General features: G+C 48.0%; 1 protein-coding gene across 7 annotated transcripts in view; it reads left to right on the top strand.

The window, feature by feature from the left end:
• Positions 1-1,429: 1,429 nt before the first annotated feature.
• The window catches only part of SMARCA2 (SWI/SNF related, matrix associated, actin dependent regulator of chromatin, subfamily a, member 2), a 181,508-nt gene continuing 163,116 nt past the window's right edge, over positions 1,430-19,821 (top strand). For 2 of the 7 annotated variants that reach the window (XM_045043019.1, XM_045043015.1), the window contains exons 1-2: positions 1,433-1,591; positions 16,085-16,345. In XM_045043019.1, coding sequence (XP_044898954.1) covers positions 16,121-16,345 — 225 coding nt within the window. In that variant the 5' untranslated portion in view covers positions 1,433-1,591; positions 16,085-16,120. Of the gene's footprint in view, positions 1,592-2,294; positions 2,439-3,289; positions 3,430-3,766; positions 4,000-12,706; positions 12,827-16,084; positions 16,346-19,821 lie in introns of those variants that run through there. The other 5 variants (XM_045043020.1, XM_045043017.1, XM_045043016.1 and 2 more) reach the window with 5 other exon arrangements.

The raw sequence follows: 19,821 nt of genomic DNA, 5'->3' as shown, positions 1-19,821 counted from the left end.
TGGAGCTGCATTTCAGAGGCCGTTGCTCCGAGTCAATTTTGCAACAGCAAAACGGTCTTAAAATAGGATTTTACTCCAGGGGGAAAATCCTCAACCAAATAGTCACGGTGCACTTTGAATGACTAATTGAAGCCATTACATTACAAAATAAGGGATACATCCTGCTTTTCATAACACTGCCATATAGGAACAGTTTTAAGAGTCAAGTACTTCCATTAATCTGAGTCTAAAATAATAGGCCCCTGATTTAAAATCTCCTAACATTCTTTCACACTTCATAAAACTAAAAATAAAATTGTCTCAGCAAACACTGACCTATTCGTCCAGCCAAAGAACTGTATTTCAAGGAGAATTGGAACAAGAGGTCTCAAAACTGCCAAGTGCCAGCAGCTTGGTGTTGGTAGCCTTAATTGGTGTTAAATGTGGGGTGGGAGAGGAGACACTATGGGCTACAGAGAATAAGAGATTTATTCCCCTTCTTAAATCAAAAGCAGATTCCATGCTTCAACTGTCCCTTAACCCGCTCGCTCCGCCCCCACGGGGTTGTTCTTTCCATATTTTTGTATATATTTTACAGGAAGATGACAGGTGAGGGAAGCTTAAAGTGCCCTATCTGGTCCACAAAGTAAACAGAGGGGTTAGGGTGGGATTATTTATTTACAAGGCGTTCAGTCTCTCAGCTGTTTTCCCCTCATTGGCATTTGGAAGCTTGCCGTCCTTTAGAAAAGAGACAGATTTGGCAGGAATGTTCTTTGTGCCCGCCTCCCTTTTTACCGGGGGGAGAAAGGGGGCAGATTTATAATTACAACCTGGAGCGGAGTGTTGGGGGTGGGGGGGTGGGGGTTGAAAAAGTTTCAACCGGCACGACAATGCCTGTTTTTGCTTTCATGGTCAGCACCGTGCCACACACAGCTTTGGTACCACTCGGAGCCCTCCCCCCGGTCCCCTCCCTCTCCCTCTGCAGGCTCGCTCCGGCAGGCGGAGGCACAGTTAAATTCCAGCACCTTCTCCACATACCCCCAAACTACTACGCGCTATTACTACGGATGCCCTCCCTCTCGCTCGGGCTCCTCTGCTTCCCCAGCCTCCCCGGGGCGCCCCGCAGCGCCCCTGCAGGAGGACGGCGGGGAGAGGGATAACGGGCGCCCAACTCCACCCGGGCTTGGGGCTCTCTGCGTCCTGCGCAGTTTCTCTGCTCCAGGCACAAGCACGGCCCGAGAGCCGGCGCCTTGCAGACACACACGGATCCACGCATACAGTAGAGCCGTCTCGATCCACATTCTTGCACACCGCCCCCTCCTTCCCCCGAGCTCCCGGAGTCGCTGAGCGGGGCGAGTGACAGGCGCGTCCCGCCAACCCGCGTCCGGGCGGGCAGGGAGGAGCGGCGCGCGGGGCCAACTGCGGCGCGTCTTCCGGCGCCCGTGGAGGCGGCGAGGGTGGGACGCGGGGCGGAGCCCGAGTTTAGGAAGAGGAGGGGATGGCTGTCATCAATGAAGTCATATTCATAATCTAGTCCTCTCTCCCTCTGTTTCTGTACTCTGGGTGACTCAGAGAGGGAAGAGATTCAGCCAGCACACTCCTCGCGAGCAAGGTAAATATAACTTACAACTCCTTTCTCCTCTTTCCCCTCCCTCCGGCCTCCTGGCTGCAGCCGCCGCACAAACCCCTCCGGCACCGCGCCGCCTTCGCCGGGGATTATTCATTATTATCCTAATTATTATTTATTGTGCATGCACGGAGACCAAAACAAACAGGCGGGCCAACCGCCACAACAACAACAAAAAAAGCCCGCCTCCTCCCCGCGGGCCTCAGGTGGAATGCTCTAACGACAGCTCCCGGGCGGCGGTGGAAGAAACGGGAAAGTTTCAACCGAACCTTGCTGTTCTAATAATAACAGTAATAATTACTACTTCAAGGAGGCGAGGGAGGGGGGGGAATCCCAACAAACCACAGCCTTGACCCTAGGTAGGCAGTCAGCGACGCGTTGCCAACTCAAGGTTGCAACACACACACACACACACACACACACACACACACACACACACACACACACTATCGACAAGGTTGCAATCCCCCCATCCACTTAAAGCTGGGGGAGGGGGCACGGAGGAGGGGAAAGGCTGGAGGACCCGGGAGGAGGATGGAAAGGCGACAGTTCACCCCGAGGAGTCCTCCCCGGAAGAGTTGGAAGGGGAGCGAGAGAGGAGGGCGAGGTGCCCGGGCTGGCGGCGGGGCGCCAACGAACGCTGCTGCCACCCGCTTCCCGGGGACTTGTTTAAAGGGCTCCGGTTGCCGAGACGCGAGCGGATCTCGGCGGGAGAAGCCGGAGCTGGCGCGCCGAAGAGGCGGCCGCCACGCCGCGGGGCCGGTGCGTGCCGGATCGGAGGTGTCACCTCCAGTTTGCGGGTTCCCTCGGGCGGGGATGAAGACGCTGACCGGTAGGCAGGCCTTTAGGCAAAGCGGCTATCGGGGGGCTGCGCCCGGGGCTCTGCGGAGACGTCCCTGCCCCTGGTACCTGGCGGCCGCGCGGGCTCGGGTGTTGAAGTTCGGGGTGTCCTGCCCGGGCCGCACTGCTGGTACGGAGGGAGGAGGCCCCAAAGAAGGAGGTCGGAGGTGCCCGCCGGGCTCAGTTACCCTGCCCTCCCCCTCCCGGGGTTTGTTTTCTTTTGCTTGGCGTCCTCCCCTAGCTTGAACCGCGGGAACCTCGGGCGTGGGTCGCCCGCGATCGTCCGGGTGCTAGGGGCGCGCTGGGGCCCGGCAGAGCCACCGTGGCTGCGGGCCGGGAGGCCATGATCCGGATAATCCTCTCTGCCTGACTGTCACAAACAGGACCCGCGCGCACCAGGGCAGCAGTGGTGGCGTTCGCCGGAGAAGGGGAAGGGCTGCGGGGGGGCGGGGGAGGAGGGAGGGGGTGGCGAGGGCGGGAGGCGGGGAGACCGGGTGGGAGCCTCCTCCCAACGATGACACGCACCCCTTCCTTCTCGCTCCCTGCTTTCGAGTTTGCTTTATTCCCATCCCAACCTGGTTTACCCCTTCCTCTGTTCTCCCCCTCCATCCGGCCGTCTTCCCTCCTCCCGTTTGCGTTGCAAAACAGGGCCATGCCATCTGCAAAGGTGTCGCGATGCACTTCCCCAAATAACCGGTCCGGCGTGCCAGCCCCTAGGCTCCCTACGGCTTCGGGCACACACCGAGCCTGGTGCTCCGGGTGCCCCGCACCAGGCCTCGCCGCCTGGGCGCAGTTGCACCGCGCGGGGCGGGGCGCAGCAGTGCGGGCTCTAGGGGACACCCGCGCCCCGGTCCCGGCACTCGGCCGGTTTCCGGTACACGCGGGGAAATCGCCTCCTGCCAGTGTCTTCGCGCTCGCCCCTGCCTCCGCCGCCTGGATTGCATTATTATTTTTATCCGGGTTGCAGCTTGCGGCGGATCCTGGTGAGCGCGGGGCAGGCCGGACTGCTGGGGGTGGGGGGGTGGGGGTGGAGGGAAGTTGGACACGGATCAGGCAGGAAAAAAAAAAAAAGTTTGGCAGGGCGGCTAAGTAGGGAGAGGGGTGGGAGGGGGCGGCGAGCTCCCGCAGCTCGCGTCTCCGCGCCTTCGGGGCCGGCGCGAGTGTGTCTGCGCGTGAGTGTGAGTGTGTGTTGTGCGCGCCGGGGCCAGTGCGTCGCGAGCAGAGGCGCCGGCAGCCGCCCGGAGCCCGGGGAGGACCAGGCGAGGTTTGGTGGCGGAGGCTGGTGGGGGTGGCGTGTGCGTGTGGCTGCGAGTGTGAGTGTGAGTGTGCGCGCGCGAGCGGCGGAGAATCAGGAAGTCACAGCAGCGAAGCGCACACAGACATGTTTGATCGCCGTGACATGACGCGCGCGAGGGAGGAAGCGGCGGCGGCGGCGGGGGCCGGGCCGCGGGCTCGGGCGCGGGCCTAGGGCTCCGGCGGGGAGACCCGCTCCGCCCGCGCCGCCGCCGCAGGCTCGGCGAGCCCCGCTCCTCTTTTTGTTCCGCGTCCCCCAGGTAAGGAGCCTGCGCCGGCGCCGCCCGCTGAGTGCCGAGCTTTCCAGCTCTTTCCCAGCCGGCCCCCTCTGGTCTCCCGGCTTGCCTTTCCTGCAAAGTCAGGCAGGCGGAGGGGGGTGAGGGGGGTGGGGGGGGGCGGGAAGCGGGCTCCTCGCCCTCCGATCGATCGCGTGGAAAACTTTGCAGCGGGAAGCACCGTAAGGGGCAAGAAGAAGAAGGCCTTGCTGGGTGCTGTCGCTTGTCAGTTCTTTCTCCTCCGGGTCCGGGGAGTGGAGTCGCTGCGCCCTGGGGCTGTTGCACATTCAAACTTTGGGCCTAAACGTGCCTCCCAACTCTCGCAGGATTTACTCCAGCAATAAAATGAATATTCAAAGTCGTCCATTTGGTCCTGCCAGGCGTTTGGATTTCATAAGAGAAGGACACGGGCTTGGGAGTCGAGGAAAGTGGGGGTGTTGTGCAGAATCCATTCCTTCTTTAATGTCTGCGCCGGGTGTTATGTAATTTTGGTAGCACATGGGTGCAAAAGCCCACATTGGGCTTCTCCCCTCCTTTGTTTATATAACTTTTGGGAGAGTTTTGCAAGGTTTCGCCTTTTTTCCTTCCTCCCTAATCTGATGGACGTTGGTGCTTTGGAAACAACAAAGCCACCGGGGTTAATACCTTTATGGAGAGGTGTCATCATTGTGCTCCGGTCATTAGGTAGACTGTATTCCTAAGTATGTGTAATGTTAGAGCATAAGGAAGGCATTAAGGGTACACGTTTGTCTACTGCATGGAGTGGTTATTTTTAACGTCTGTGCGTCATGAGCAGCAGAGTTAAATTTTAAACTTCCATTTCAAAGGACTTTTTTTATTTACACCTGGTTGTTTCATGCTTGTGGGAGCAGAATGCCTGTATGAACAGAAAGATTGTTGCTGGCTTGTTGGGTAGGAGAAAATTTCTGTCTAACCACCTAAGACTCAGAAGGCCCTGAGAGCTGTACTAAAATCAAAGCCATGCCCAATATTATGTGTGTGTATCTGCACTTCTATACGCACATTCAAATATTTCAGTAATATTTTCCATCAGTAATCTGGGGGGGCCACTGCCCCAGGCTTGTTTGCCAACACTAGACTTGGTAAGCTTCCAGCCTACTTTTAGCACACTGGTTAAGTGTTAAGAGGTGTGGCAGGTTTGAATCCAAGTTGGGTCATTGTTATGCAAATCTAGACACACTTTCTCTTTTAGGGATCTAATTGCGCTTTTATTCTCCTGGACTTTTTTTTTTTTTTTTTTTTTTTTAAGCTCCCTGACAACTCAAATGTCTGCGACTGGAGAAGTGGGGATTTGGAGATACCTATTAGGTACCAAAGATATTTATTGCCGTGGACAGAGAAACAAACCCCAAACCTGGACACCGCGGTCCATTTCCCTTGTTGGAGGCATTAAAAAGAGATGCCTTATGGGTAAAGAACATTGTGAAATAAATTAGGAGTTTGGATTATCGGAACCCTTGAAGAATTGTCAGAGGTGAGGGAGTTCTTCCTTCAATGCAGGCTTTCTCTTATGAGTGACATCAGTTACATCCCAGCACCGCGACTAGCTGCACTGTGGCGTCTCAGAAAATATTCACCGCAAGAGTGTGTTCAAAGCAGCTTTAGATCTTTTCTTTTGTTCGGTTTTAAAGTGGTTTTTGAGCATTTCTCGTCAAGTTTCTTGAAAAGTGCTTTGACCAACACCTGAGGCTTGGAATTGACAAAAAAAAAAAAAAAAAAAAAAAGTGTCCCTGCTTGTATTATACCCTTAATGCTTGAATTCTGTTTCAAATATTTCTGGCAGCATAACTGGAAAGTAACAGTTTGGCAAATAATTATTTTAAAACTTTTTCTTTGATTCAGATAAGTCATTTACAGGCCAGTATAAAAGCACATTCCATTCTTTCCAGGAGACAATTGTGATGCCCCTCCTATTACTGTAGTATTTTCAACATTTCATTTTAAAGGCTTATTATGTATTGGAGCAAGACCATAAAAGAGAAAACTTTCATAAATTATAAAAGTGGTAGTGTCCTCCAGTGTTTTCATGGCCCTTCCCCCCCCCCCCCTTTAGAAGTCTTCCTTTGTAAACAAGGCCTTTGTTTGTCAAACTCCCCTAGGTCAGCAGCTTTTTGATACCCCAGAGAAATAATAAATCACGATTTGTGACATCTTGACATGCTGCCGTGAGAACAACTGAATTATCACAAATACAGTGCTAGGCGGTGTTTGCCCTCACCTCGCGTTATCGGGGGGAGTGTTCGTAGGACCTGATTTCAACCAGCGTTGAGTTCTGAGTTTCACTGCTTGTGGTCAAGATGATTTCAAGGGAAGCCATGGACGGTTTGTTGCTTAACATGAGTGGACTTGGAAAACTCCCTGTATATGAGTCACATTTCTCTTCTGTGGCATTTCTGGTGAACAGATGAGAAAATTTCCCTAATGGGAAAGCCATATTTGGGAGCGACTTCTGATTTCGTTTTGTCCCCTTTTTTTTTTTTTTTTTTAATGTGAAAGAATTATCTTTTGGACCACTCCTTGTCCTTAACTGTGTTAGGTAGCTTGTGTCAGACCAACAGAGGAGGCTGAATTTTCTGTCGTCTTTGGAAGGGTTTGTATTATGGAACTTTAGTCCCTAGCCAGTTATAAAAGTCCTGGGTCATTCTATAAGGAGTTGGGAACAGAAAATACAGATGGTGGTGAAGTTATTTGGTAGAGTATTTAGGAAGGCCTGAGATGTTTCTTTTTTGCTACATAGAAAGCCATGACTTTATGTTTACCGGGGAATATAGAAGTCTAAACCTCAGAAAGTCATGAAAGATAGTGTATTTATTTTGACGTATTTATCAGCCAAGTTAAAGGGGATCTTGCAACCTGGGTTTGGAAAACTTTACAATCTTATTGTTTATGATGACTTTATTTTCTCTCATGTTAATAGAGTACTTTTCCTTGAAAGCATTCAGGGTACATTAGAGATTTTAAAGATACAGTCAAATTTGGGGCGCCTGGGTGGCTCAGTCGGTTGAGCATCCAACTTCGGCTCAGGTCATGATCTCACAGTCTGTGAGCTCGAGCCCTGCGTCGGGCTCTGTGCTGACAGCTTGGAACCTGGAGCCTACTTTAGATTCTGTGTCTCTCCCTCTCTCTCTGCCCTCCCCTGCTTGTGCGCTCTCTCTCTCTCTCTCTCTCTCAAAAATAAACATTAAAAAAATTAAGAAAAGATACAGAGTCCAGAGTGCTAACCATTACACCATGAAACCAAGAAAAGATACAGTCAAATGTAAGTTTTAAAGATGCAAGTTTTAAAGATACAGTCAAAGATGCTTGAATAATTATACCTTAGCAAAACATATAATAGAGCTGATGAAATTCAGCAGCTATGTAGCTGGGTCTTTAGGGTGTTGAATATAAACATCATTTAATCTTAATTATGAACGAATAACTCATTAATTCTCTCATTTGGAATGATGGTGTAGATATGGAATACGGGATTTTTAACTCAGATACTGACGTAAGTGGTGCCCTTCTGGACTTCTGGATTTATAATATGTGATTCTTTAATTGAAGCTAACTATGAATTGTGATGATATCTTCGTATGCAAGACTTTCAGAACATTCAGACAGTTATAATCAGGCCATATGCCTGTATGATGTAAAACCTTTAAAAATCACAATATTCTGTTGTATTTTTAGGTGTGGAAGCATCAACTTAAGCTTTGGTCTCATACCAAGACATCATCCACCGCTTTGCAAGCACTGATGCATTAGAAACTTTTTGGAAACCGAACTAATTTCAATTCGGGCTGACCCTTTTGTGAAGTGTTGAGTGGCGTCCACAGAATAGAAACAAATTTGAAGTTTCAAAACCATTAAATATAATTATAACTCCGCCCCTCCTCCCCTTTTTTAAAAAACGGAATTCCGAATTGGGAAATTTAAGTCACTTAAAAATAGACAAAATGTCTCTGAGCAAAAAGATCGAGATATATTGTTTTGTAGGTAACAGCAGTCAAGGAGATTCCCTTATCATTTTGTGTTTGGATTGTGTTTTTCTTGTTTAGGATGACTGTATATTTCTTCACCTCCTTCATGTTGTATATTCCAGTTATTAGCATCCCACTGGGACATAAGTCATTGAACTTGGAAATTCAGTGTACATGACCAACATCCGCCCCCATCTTCCCCCAGTGCCTTTGAAGTGGGCGCGTGTTTAGCTTTGCAGTATCTGCAACTCTTCTGTACTTTGCTGCCACACTGTATTTATACATGTGCTCAAATGCTATTAAGCAAAGCCCATAATTCCGTAAAAAGTAAACAACGTACAGTTGAGAATTTGTGTTTTAAAGAATGTACCTGAACATGACAAGCTATTGAATAACATCAGGTCAACTCTGCAGACCCCATGACGCAGGGAGAGGTCAGGGTGAGCTGTGATGGGTCTAGGAGATAGATAAGGTCTTTGAGATGGGGTAGCCTTATGACCAGAGGAGGGTAGGGGTGGAGGAGGTGGGCTGCTGATCATCAGAGGAAAATCCAGAGCTCACAGGGACCGGTCTGAAGACTCCATGAGAAGACATTTGACCTGAGAAGAGACCGTTTGTCAGAGAAAGAGGTTCCAGCCAAGGAGGATTTGCGGAAGGGATGGTGAATTATCCATAGGGATAAATCCATAGGGATAAGATTATCCAGTATGCGTTGGAGGCTTGTCTCAGAAGCTTTGAGCAGGGAATTCATGATCGAAAATATTGCAGATTCACATGTGGATTCAAGTCCAGGGTGGGAATTGAAGCCATTAAAAGGATCCTCGTGATAATGCACATTTTTACACCCCAGCTCACAAGGTAGCACATCTTTTACCTGATTTATATCAAAATTGTGGTTGTAGCCGGCGACTCTTTTGCCTATTTTTTTGTAGATGAAGAACCTGAAACTTGAACAGCTCAAATGAGCTATGTGGCAATTTTTTTTTTTTTATGGCATGTTAGCGTGTAAACAGCCATTGTCCATTTTAATTGCAGTGAACTTGAAGGGCTCCTTCTTGAACTTTTGTTGCTACTGAGAAAGTCAGGGCATATTAAAACCCATCCGTCACATACCTGGGGTCTGTTCAGCGAATAAGAGTCGAGTTTTACTGCGAACTCCAAGTGTGCCATCTCAGCAGAGTTTGTAAAATATCTGTTTCCGACTCTTAGGTGTTTAATGTACTAATAAAGTTATCTTAGCCGACAGAGCAGGAAGTGGCTATCATTGATTCCTAGCAGCATCCCAATCGAGGTTGCCTTGCAAACGGGCCTAAGAGAACCTAGGAAGGATGGTTTGCACCTGTAAGGTATATACACAAGCTAATACATTTCACGGTGGCCTGCTGTGAAACTAGTTTTTGTCGGTTTGGTTTTGACTGATTGCCTAGCCCTTCAGGTTCAACTGAGTGTTAGAAATGACAGTAATTCACGATAACCTTTATGCCTACCAGTGGACATGGGTCCTGGCTTAGAAGGATGTTCTGCTGAAGTGCTTTTGCTGTTGAGGGACTTCTTCTGGGCACTTTGGGTTTTCTCGGAAGCAGGCACCCTCCTTTAAAGACTTTGTCCTTTGTGGAAATGTTGGCTGTCCTCACGGAGGAGGTCTTGGGATTGTATCCCAGGTAGGCTCTCGGAAGAAGGCGACTCAGCAGGATGTGCAAGGTGATAATGTTAAGATAATGTTCCTGTTGAGCGTGGCTCCCAGGATGGTGGGGCAGTAATTAGTCGCTACAGTGTTTGTGTGATCTTCTGTCCCTCCCTCGCGCAGAGCTGCCATAGAGACTTTTCCAGGTCTGACTCTGGGCAAGGATGGTCCCAAAGCAGGTTATTTGAAGGGAGGGCAGCAGCTAACATCCTAACCTGTTTCCTTGACCAAAGGACGGAAGTGTTCACAGACGCCTGACAAACAGAGCAATTTTTTTTAATCCAACCACGTTGTATTTAATTTTGTTTTTTTAACTTTTTAAAAGTTCATTTATTTATTTTGAGAGGGAGAGAGAGAGAGAGAGGAAGAGAGAGAGAGCCTCAAGCAGGCTCCGCACTGTCAGCACAGAGCCCAACTCAGGGCTCGAACTCACAAACCGTGAGATCATGACCTGAGCGGAAATCAAGAGTTGGATGCTTAACCGACTGAGCCACCCAGGCGCCCCAAATCCAACCACTTTTCCAAACATATTCAACTTTGAATGGGAAACTGACAGGAAGCCCTGGGAGAAAAATGTTTTCCACGCTCTTCTAGAGTTTTGGGTCCAGTACGAGTCATGTTTTTGTTGTTGTTGTTGTTTTAAAGTTTATTTATTTTTGGGACAGAGAGAGACAGAGCATGAACGGGGGAGGGGCAGAGAGAGAGGGAGACACAGAATCTCGGAAGCAGGCTCCAGGCTCTGAGCCATCAGCCCAGAGCCCGACGCGGGGCTCGAACTCCCGGACCGTGAGATCGTGACCCACCTGAAGTCGGACGCTTAACCGACTGCACCACCCAGGCGCCCCAAGTACGAGTCATGTTTAACTTCAAGCCCAGCACGGTTTTCACTGTGGTGCAAATCATGCCGCACACTGTTTAAAGTTGCCTGTCCCAGACCCAGAAGCAGGAGGGCTTTGGTAATGTTTCACTGTCTATCCAGGCAACCTTGGTCTCTGAAAAAGAAACTTCTGGTAGATTTATTTCCTTTATCTTCCCTGCTGTTCTCCCCCTGCCCCGCCCCCCCCCCCCCCCCCCCCCCCTCCCCGTTAAGAATGGCAGCGCTCTGTGCTCCAGTTGGAGAAATGTTGTTACTTCTTGTAGGGGAATTATCAATCCCTTCGTGGAGAAAGCTACACAGAACACGAGAAGCCCTTCAGGTCAGGAGATGTTCTGAATCAGCAAACAGACATAAAAAGAACTCTTATCTTAACTATCTCCTGAGCCTTGTAGTTCTCCCGTTAACAGCCAGAAAACTTTGAAAAGACCACAGCTGCTCTCGGGGATGCGAACTGGGCCCGAGTTTTATTTCTAATATTCTACCTTTGACCCATACCCCAGCCTTTCTGTCAGCCCAGCCGTGAGAAAGATGTGCTGCTGGATTTGAAAACGGTTCCTTATCGCATTTGGTAAAGAGTTATGTAAGGGGTGCTGTCTAGTCGACGTGGTTTTTTTGCCCCCAAACCCTTTCGTGACTAGAAAACAAAAGTATCTAGGAAACATTCATTCGTTCATTGGTTTGTTCCTCATTCATTCATTCATTCATTTCATTCATTCATACTTCTTTTTTTTTTTTTTTTCAAGGCCTAGCTGAAATGTCACCTTCTCCGGGAAGCCTCCCCTGATCCCCTCTTCCTTCCTCCCTCCACCCTGCAGGCCGGCCCTCCTGTCCTGTGACTGCTCTGGACAGCCTTGGCTATACCCCTTCTTATTTTGCAGGCGCTCCCCTTTGTTTTTGTGAGGGGAAAAACCCTCTCACTGCTCTTTAAGGATAAGTCTTGTTTCCCTATCAGACTTGTAGAGCCTTGGGGTCAGCCCTTGGGCCTTTTCCTACATCTTACCTGCCTCATGCCCTTTGGAGATTGAGGACAGGAGGCCCTCTGGCTGTTTGATTGGACGTCACCAGCCTCCTTAGTTCATGACTCCACCTCCTATGATCCCTGCGGCTTCTCCTGTCTCTCCCTTCCTAGATTGATGGGTCATCACAGCCAAATCCTGAGCCCTGCCTGCAAAATATCCCTCCCCTTCCACGCCCTTCTCTTTGCCTGCCTGCACATTGTTGCATTGCGCTGGGGGGGGGGGGGGGTCGGGCAGTGGAAGCCCTCCACCCTGCTGGATGGCCTTGCCTGATGGGTCCTGTGGCTCAGTCCCGGGTTGGGGCTAGAGATAGAAAGCTCTCCTTACAGACTTGGCTTCTTTGGGCAAGCCACGTGGTCCCTTCCTGACTTCCCGCCCTCATCTTTTCAATGGGGATGTGACAAAAATGTATCCTCAATTGAAGTCGCTAACGTTACTGCAAAGCCCTTGCGGGTGCCTTTAAATATGACCCCAAGGGGGGCGGTCATTGGTATCCTGGTTGATTGCGGTACAACGGTAAGGTACATATTTTGTCGTGGTTGTCACGGTTAGGCTGGCAGCGCTTAGAGTTCCTTGGAGTGGAATTCCTATTTAATCTGCTCATGGCTGTGCTGGGACTTTTAGCTCAGGGGAGAGGGAGGAGGTTGGGGCTGAGGGAAGGTGTCTGTGGTCACTGCAGCTTTGCGAAGCTCTGAAGACTTTTATTTTAAAAACACACACTCCCCCGTTGTAAAGGCAGGGTCAGGACACAGAAAAGACGGGGTGTGATGTCTTGGCCAAGAACACAGAGGCCGGCCCTCTGGGGAGTGCATTATATGGAGGACAGGGGACTCCTCTCTCCTCCGCAGTGCGTGCACATGTGCATGGGGGCTGCCCCTGTGCCTTACCCTGTCCCCGCACCCCAGACACGTTTCCTTCATTGTATCAGCCACATAATTGTGGAACAGGCTGTGCTTTTCCGTGATAGTGTCCACCTCTCCCCTCTCTACCCCCCCCCAACACAAAATAACAGCAGAGTCTGAGCAGAGACCTGTCACTCCAACCTATCAAGGTGAGCTGAGCCGTCCCTTCTCCCCTCCCCCCCCCAAACCCGGCTGGGCCCACCCCCATCCCTGCCTGTGGGCATCCTGTCATCAGTGCTTTGAAGCGGGAAGAAAGGGGGTCCATTCCGAGGGATACCCGTGGCAGCGTTGGTGAAGGAGACGCTGAGCTGGCCGACACTGGACTTCAAACCTTAACCACAGTGACTTTGGTAATAACCCGCGCCTCTTCCTGAGAGCTGAATGGCTTTGTAGTTTACACCCCGCGAGTTGCTTTGTGCTGTGGGAAAGTCTAGTTAGGTCCTCTCGAGGTGTGCCATAAAGGTGCCAGCAGAAACGAGGAGGGAGGGAGAAGGGGCCAGGGCTACGGCCTCCTCTTGGAGAGTCACTCCTCTGCAGTATTATACCTGCGTGCTGGTGGCCAGGCAGGAGTCCTGGGACAGCCCAGGTTCGGCCCTTGGAGGGACCCTCATGAAGGCCACTGCACACAGGAGTGCAGAAATCTTTGAGGTGCTTCGAGTCCTGCACGGGCAGGTTGGGGGGAGCCTGGAGATCCTCCTTTCTCAAGCTCAGAGGAACCAGAAAGACTGCAGAAGAAAAGCACTCTGCCCAGGGCCCCGCAGTTGGTGACGGTCCTGGAACGGGAAGACGAGCATCTGCCTCTCTGGATCTTTGGACACCCGGTGCCTTCGGAACAGCCAGAGTATCCCATCCAGGTTGTGTGATTGTACAGATTCCTGCCCTCCCTTAGCAGGGGACAAGGGCCCTCATCTCTTAAACTCCGCAGTGGCTCACAGCTATTTTCTTTCGCTGACCTGTGCTGTCTCACGGACAACATGCATCAGGCCCCTGCCTCGGAAGGTTCTCTTCTGATTAGAAAAGTTTCCCCCACGATACGTTCCCCTGTTAACATTCTACTTAAACACCCAGTACTTTTCCGTCCCCTTTTCTTATCTCTTTTCCCCTTTAAGAAGCTCTTAGTAGTTTCCTTTAACAAAAACTGAGGAGCATTCTTATGGGGCAGTATACAAGTATAATCCCAGCATTCCGCCACATTCCCAGATGAAAGCCACCACATATGCACAGAGCAGTATTTCGGGAGAACGTAGATAAAACATGAAACATGGAAAGTGGGACTCCTGGCTGAGCATTTGTATCTTCATTGTTCAGACTTGGGGTAGGTTACGGTAACAGCTATTGAAGCCCATTTCAAGGTAAACCATAACAGGAAGTAAGCAATTTCCTTTTATTCACTAAAAAATAAAGGGGTGTATTAGTTTGCTGATATACATGAAAGAACATTATAACTTGTAGTACCTCTGAATTGACGTCAGCTTCCTAAATTTAAAATGCTGACTGGACCAGTGTATATGTGAGGGAGTGGCATGCAAAAAAAAAAAAAAAAAAAAACAAAACCCACCAAAAAACAGTTACTTCCGCCTGCTTTGTTAATCACAAAGAATAAATAATAACATTTGGCTCTCTCGTGGATCCAAGGCTATAATTCACCCTTGAAGCTTCCCTGTTGTTTTAGAAACCACTTCAACTGGGTTCTGAGTCCCGTCTTGGATCAGCAAAACACTGTTACAATCACTCCCAGGTAGCCTCCCACTGCTCCCTGTTTTGGCCCTAATTCATTTATCAGAATGGCTTAAATTCTTGCCTACACTCCTTGGATCTCTTTGTGTGAACATAGCTCAGGCACAGATTACTCTCTAATTTTTATTTATAAAATAACTGACTCTGTTAATAGTTTGCTCCTGGCATTCCTGGGCTGTTTATTCACATCTTTTTTTTTAATTATTAATATTATAAAGTTTATTTATTTATTTTGAGATAGAGAGAGAGAGGGGGCACGAGCAGGGGAGGGGAAGAGAGAGGGAGAGACAGAATCTCAAATAAACTCTGAGCTTTTCAGCACAGAGCCCGAGGCGGGGCTCGAACCCACGAACTGTGAGATCATGACCTGAGCTGAAACCAAGTGTCAGATGCTCAACTGACCAAACCACCCAGGCACTACTACGTCTCTTTTTTATTGAGCACTTCCTACATGCGGGGACACAGAGGAGTGCAGAAGAGCAAGACCCTTGCATTCCAGTGATTTAGCAGGAGGTGAAAGCAAGCAGGGAGCTAAGAATGGAACTAATGTGGCTTTTCGATGTGTTTCCCCTTTAACCTCATTTCACCGCGTGGAAATACCCTGGCTGTGAGTGCCTTGGCCCCTATGGTTAATTCCACCCCTGCCGCTAAGCAGTGGGTAAGCAAATTCACTTAGGGTGTCTCATTCTGTGTTCTGGGAGGTTGTCTGAGAGCAGAAAAGTGTTTGCATGTACAGGTGCACGGGCCCCCGATAACGAAAGGTCCAGTGTCACATTTCCTCTCACCAGTGGTCTTCATTGATGTCCGTCGGAATCTGGGAAACCGCTTATTTGCTCGTTTTGGCTCCTTTCCAAGATGTGAGATGTACCCACACCGTGAGGCATTTCCCCCAGGGAGGGGGGAGGATGCCAGGAAATCTTGGAGTGTGGGTGATGGACTGTTTGCCGAAATCAGAGCACCGGAATTTCCACACCTAGTCTGTGCTGGGCCCGATCCAGTAGTCATGGATGACTCTTCACGGGAATCTGGGACCACAGAGAAGCTGAGGATGAATGCGTGGCCTCAACTCTCCAAGTGGTCGGCAGTTACTTAGCTGGCAGGAGGAACCGCAGCTTAAACTGTTTCTTCTGATCGCTTCTGGTACGGCGGAGGTGGTGGGGAAGATAAGGCTGCATGAGGACTGGCGGCTTGCTTGGTGCCGGGCACGGAGCTGTTTTGGTACATGTGCCGACACTGCATTTCGGTCTCAGCCGGTGGTTGTTACATGTTGGGTGTTTGGACCCATCTATCTATTTGACCCGGGCAACCCCCGCTTCTCCCTCGCCCCTCAACGGGCCTTCCCTTTCGCTGTCAGTTTCTGAAATTGTACTCCTTTCTCCTTTTAACTATCTGGAGTTCTCTGTGCAGTTTCGAATGCTCATTTACTTATGAAAACGTGTCTTGGTTATGAAAACTTTCTTAGGGGTTTTATATTTTACTGGCTTTGGGGGGTTAATGCCTCGTCAGGTGCCCAAGCCAGTAAGTAATGAACAGCATCTGTTGACTTCGGTAATAAATTTCAAACTTGTTTAGAATTCTGCTTATGTGTTAAATTTGAGTTTCTCCAGTGAGTCTTTTTTGTATCTTAGATGATTTATATCTTTCTGGGGAATCATTTAGAGTGTTCTTTTTTTTCCTTTTAAACAAGTGGTCTTCATAAAGACTAGGGCAGATGGATATATATCACACTCACTCAAACATCTGGACGAGACAGGGCAGTTCTGTTTGATGTTTGTTACAGAAATGGCACCATCAAATACTAACAACTGTTTCATTCTGATCTCAACATCATGCTTAAGACATTCCTTTCTCTTTTCTTCTTTCCAACACAGTATCACTCTACTGACTGGCAGAGACAGGAGAAGTAGATGTCCACGCCCACAGACCCTGGCGCGATGCCCCATCCAGGGCCCTCGCCAGGGCCCGGACCCTCTCCTGGACCAATTCTTGGACCTAGTCCAGGACCCGGACCATCCCCAGGTTCTGTCCACAGTATGATGGGGCCGAGTCCCGGACCTCCCAGTGTCTCACACCCTATGCCAACAATGGGGTCTGCCGACTTCCCGCAGGAAGGCATACATCAAATGCATAAGGTAAGAGTTCATTTTCTTGTTCACTCTTGTCTTCTGAGTCATGGATGGCTAATATCCCTGATAACCCCCCCTTCTCTCTCTCTCTCTTTTTTTTCCCCCCTACTATTGTTAACAAGAGAATCAAGCTAGGACTCTGTTTTATCTTGTATGTTATTAAAAACATACGTTCTGAGGCTCTTTTTATTGTTACAGCTGTTGTACAGGAAGATCAGATCTTGGGTTTTCGCAAAAGACTAGATAGAATATGCAGTTCTGACAGTCTGATTCGTAGGTTGCAGGTACCTTGGCCTGGTGAGTAAGTGTATTAGTGAGCGAGTCTTGGTTCTTTTCCAACCGTAGATGTTAAATAACATATCATCCGCGAATGGATGTATTGAAATTGATCCTTCCCTAAAAATGTTGACATTTATTTAAAAAAAAAAAGATCCCACAGAGTGAAAAGAAAACAAGTCATTTCCTAAGGGATGTTTTTAAAAGACTGTATCGAAATAAAATAGTTTCTCGGGAATCCCTAAAATGCACTATGCTATCCCCACGTCAAGTGGCTTTATTCTGATTTTGGAAGAGGGCTGGGAGTTTGCAGAGTGCAGGTCCCTATCTGTTCGTTTCTGGACTAGGGTTATAATAATCTTCTGTTTATGAGGCTTGGATTGTTGCTGCAGGATGATCATATCAGTACAACTTGGCATCACGCCTTTGAGGGAGATGCAGAGAAGGGAGAGCAGCCTTTGGAGAAAGCCAGCAAGGGCCTGTGGGAGTTTGTTCTCCTAGCCAGTGGAAATCAGTGAGGCCACAGCACGTGACCTCAGGGCCGTACCCGATGAGACACATAGAGGTTTTCCATCCCCTTTTTGGATGTCGTCGCAGGTAGACAACAGGCATGGTGGGGCTGCCCCTTGGTATAAAGTAGGCAGGCCGTGGAAGATGCTGGTTTAAAACAGAAAGATTCCAGCAAAATAAAGCAAGTCTTTCCTCTAACTGTGTAGGACTATACAGGCCCATTTTAAGGTAAAACATCAGAGCCCAAATTTTATTTATTTATTTGTTTGTTTGTTTGTTTGTTTATTTATTTATTTATTTATTGTTTTATTTCATTTCATTTTATTTTATTTTACAAATTTTGTTATGTGATGATTTTCAAATCAGGAAAGTAATATATACTTCTTTTGAAAAGTAAAACCATACTGAGCTAAAGAAAGAAATGGTTAGGGGCGTGTGGGTGGCTCAGTCAGTTAAGCGTCCAACTTCGGCTCAGGTCAGGATCTCACAGCCGACGAGTTCGAGCCCCGCATCAGGCTCTGTGCTGACAGTTCAGAGCCTGGAGCCTGCTTTGTATTCTGTGTCTCCCTCTCTCTCTGCCCCTCCCCTGCTCACACTCTGTCTCTCTCAAAAATGAATAAACATTAAACAACAGTTAAAAAAAAAAAAGAAAGAAATGGTTAATCCTGGCTTCACCCCAGGTAACAGCTTTGTGCTTACCTTCCCAGCCTTACTTTTCTCCTTGTTCAGTAAAAGTACTCTGTAAGCACACATCTGCATATGTAGGTCTGACTTTCTCTGTTTGTTTTTCCTTTTACCATAATCGAATAATCATAGCATCACTATTAATTACTCTGAAACTTCCTCTTTTCATTTACTGACATACCATGCCTATCCCTATAATATCCCCAGGTTCTCTCTCTGCTTTTTCGTTTTTTGGGTTTTTTTTTTTTTTAAACATGTTTTTAGCGTTTCAGGTATCTAAAGAAATAAAGCTGCTTGTTTTTCATATCGTCATCTTTAGGAGACATATTGAACATACAGACATACTGAAGTCATTACATTGTCTTGTGTCCCTATTAAATTAATTTGGGAGCTATTACAGGTCTGATCTGTCACTAATAGGCCTTAGTCCAACTGGGTGAAAGAATTTCAGGACGGTTTGAGGCTGTCTTGCCTCCCAAAGGAAAGATAAAATGTGAAGGAAAGCTTTATCTAAGCTTTAGTATTATTTAAGCATTTAAGCATTTGAATGTATTGACTGAGTGTTGGGTCCGTGGTAGGTTTTTGCACTGGATTGATTTTTATTGGTGATTATCTCTTCTGGTCCCTTCTGTTTTGTGACCTAGTGTTTTTGTCACGTTTTCCCATACTGTCTTCCCTTCCACACCACCCCCCCCCCCCGCCCCGTTGATACTCCTTTTTGTTTCATTTTCTTTTGCTTTGCTGAGAATTTTTTTTTTTTTTTTTTTTTTGCCATCCTGCTTTTCCATAATCCCAGCCCCTCTGATGATGCCCTGCGTGGGGACCTGTTTAAGCGCCTAGAGTTCACACCTGCTGACCAGATGCCTTCCCTTTTTTAGAGCCCTTTTACAGGCAGCTTTGTTCCTTGTCTTTCTCCTCCTTCTCCTTCTGAGATTCAGCTTTTCGCTTTTCAACATCGCTGGAAATAAATAAACAAGTGGCCTAAATACATCTGCTTGTGTTGCCTTGATTTCTTCCCTATTATTACTATTTAACAGACTCAGAGACACTCTTTATCCCAAATTCTTCCCATTTTTCTTCTGAACATCCTCTTTATGGTAAATTTTTCCTCTTTTCAAGTGCGCGCTTTTGACTCTGCAGAAATTAACTTTCCTTTCTGTAAAACTGCAAACACTCATACTTTCTTACTTGAAGTCATTTGGTTTCTATAAACTCCTGGAAATCTTTCTTTCAGGCTGTTCTGAAAATTGCTCTTCCAGTGTGGGGAGGAATAGACTTTTCCTTTTTTTCAAACACATGCTCCGTTGCCCAATTCTGGATTGGATTAATGTCAGCTCAATGGCTCTTTATCATGTGCCTGTTACATACGAGGCCTCACGTCCTGTGAACAGTCCCTGCGTTCTTAACTTTTTTCCAAACTCTGCCTTGAAACGTTTTCAGGACCTCTTCTCTCCAGGGTATAGCTTCGTCCGTTGGACCTTCCTTCCCTTGAAGTAGTCTGCTCCACTGAGGCTGTTCCTCTTTTCCCAACTGCATGGAACTTTCCGATTTCGACTTTTAAACTTTCCATAGTCTTCTTTCCTCTCTGATGGGGGAAAAAAAAAACTTACCAAAAAATAGACCATCACAGATGTTTCAAATAGTCTCCCTTCTGACTTTGCACTATAACTTCAATGTACAACAGGTTTCAAAACTTACTTAAAATGGTTTAGAAGAATAACTTCTATTTGTTTCCCTTGTGAGCAGGACTTTCTTTTTATCTATAGGCTTTTGACATTACCAAAAAAAAAAAAAAAAATCCAGCTGTTTACAGCCTTAACTTTGACTTACAGATAGTTTTGCTAGCCCTGTTGATATAGTCTTATTTTTTTGTCCCCATCTATAAAATATATGTAAGACCTATAATAATACAGGTAGTCTAGGTATAAAAATAGATGATTGTCATGTGAGCCAGAGAAAATTGTGCCACAATTTTGAAGACTTTAAACATGAGGGATCTTCAAGGTCCGACT

Source organism: Felis catus, chromosome D4 (genome assembly GCF_018350175.1).
Source record: "Felis catus isolate Fca126 chromosome D4, F.catus_Fca126_mat1.0, whole genome shotgun sequence".
NCBI classification, from domain to species: Eukaryota; Metazoa; Chordata; class Mammalia; order Carnivora; family Felidae; genus Felis; species Felis catus.
This window is presented reverse-complemented; position numbering and strand designations above follow the sequence as displayed.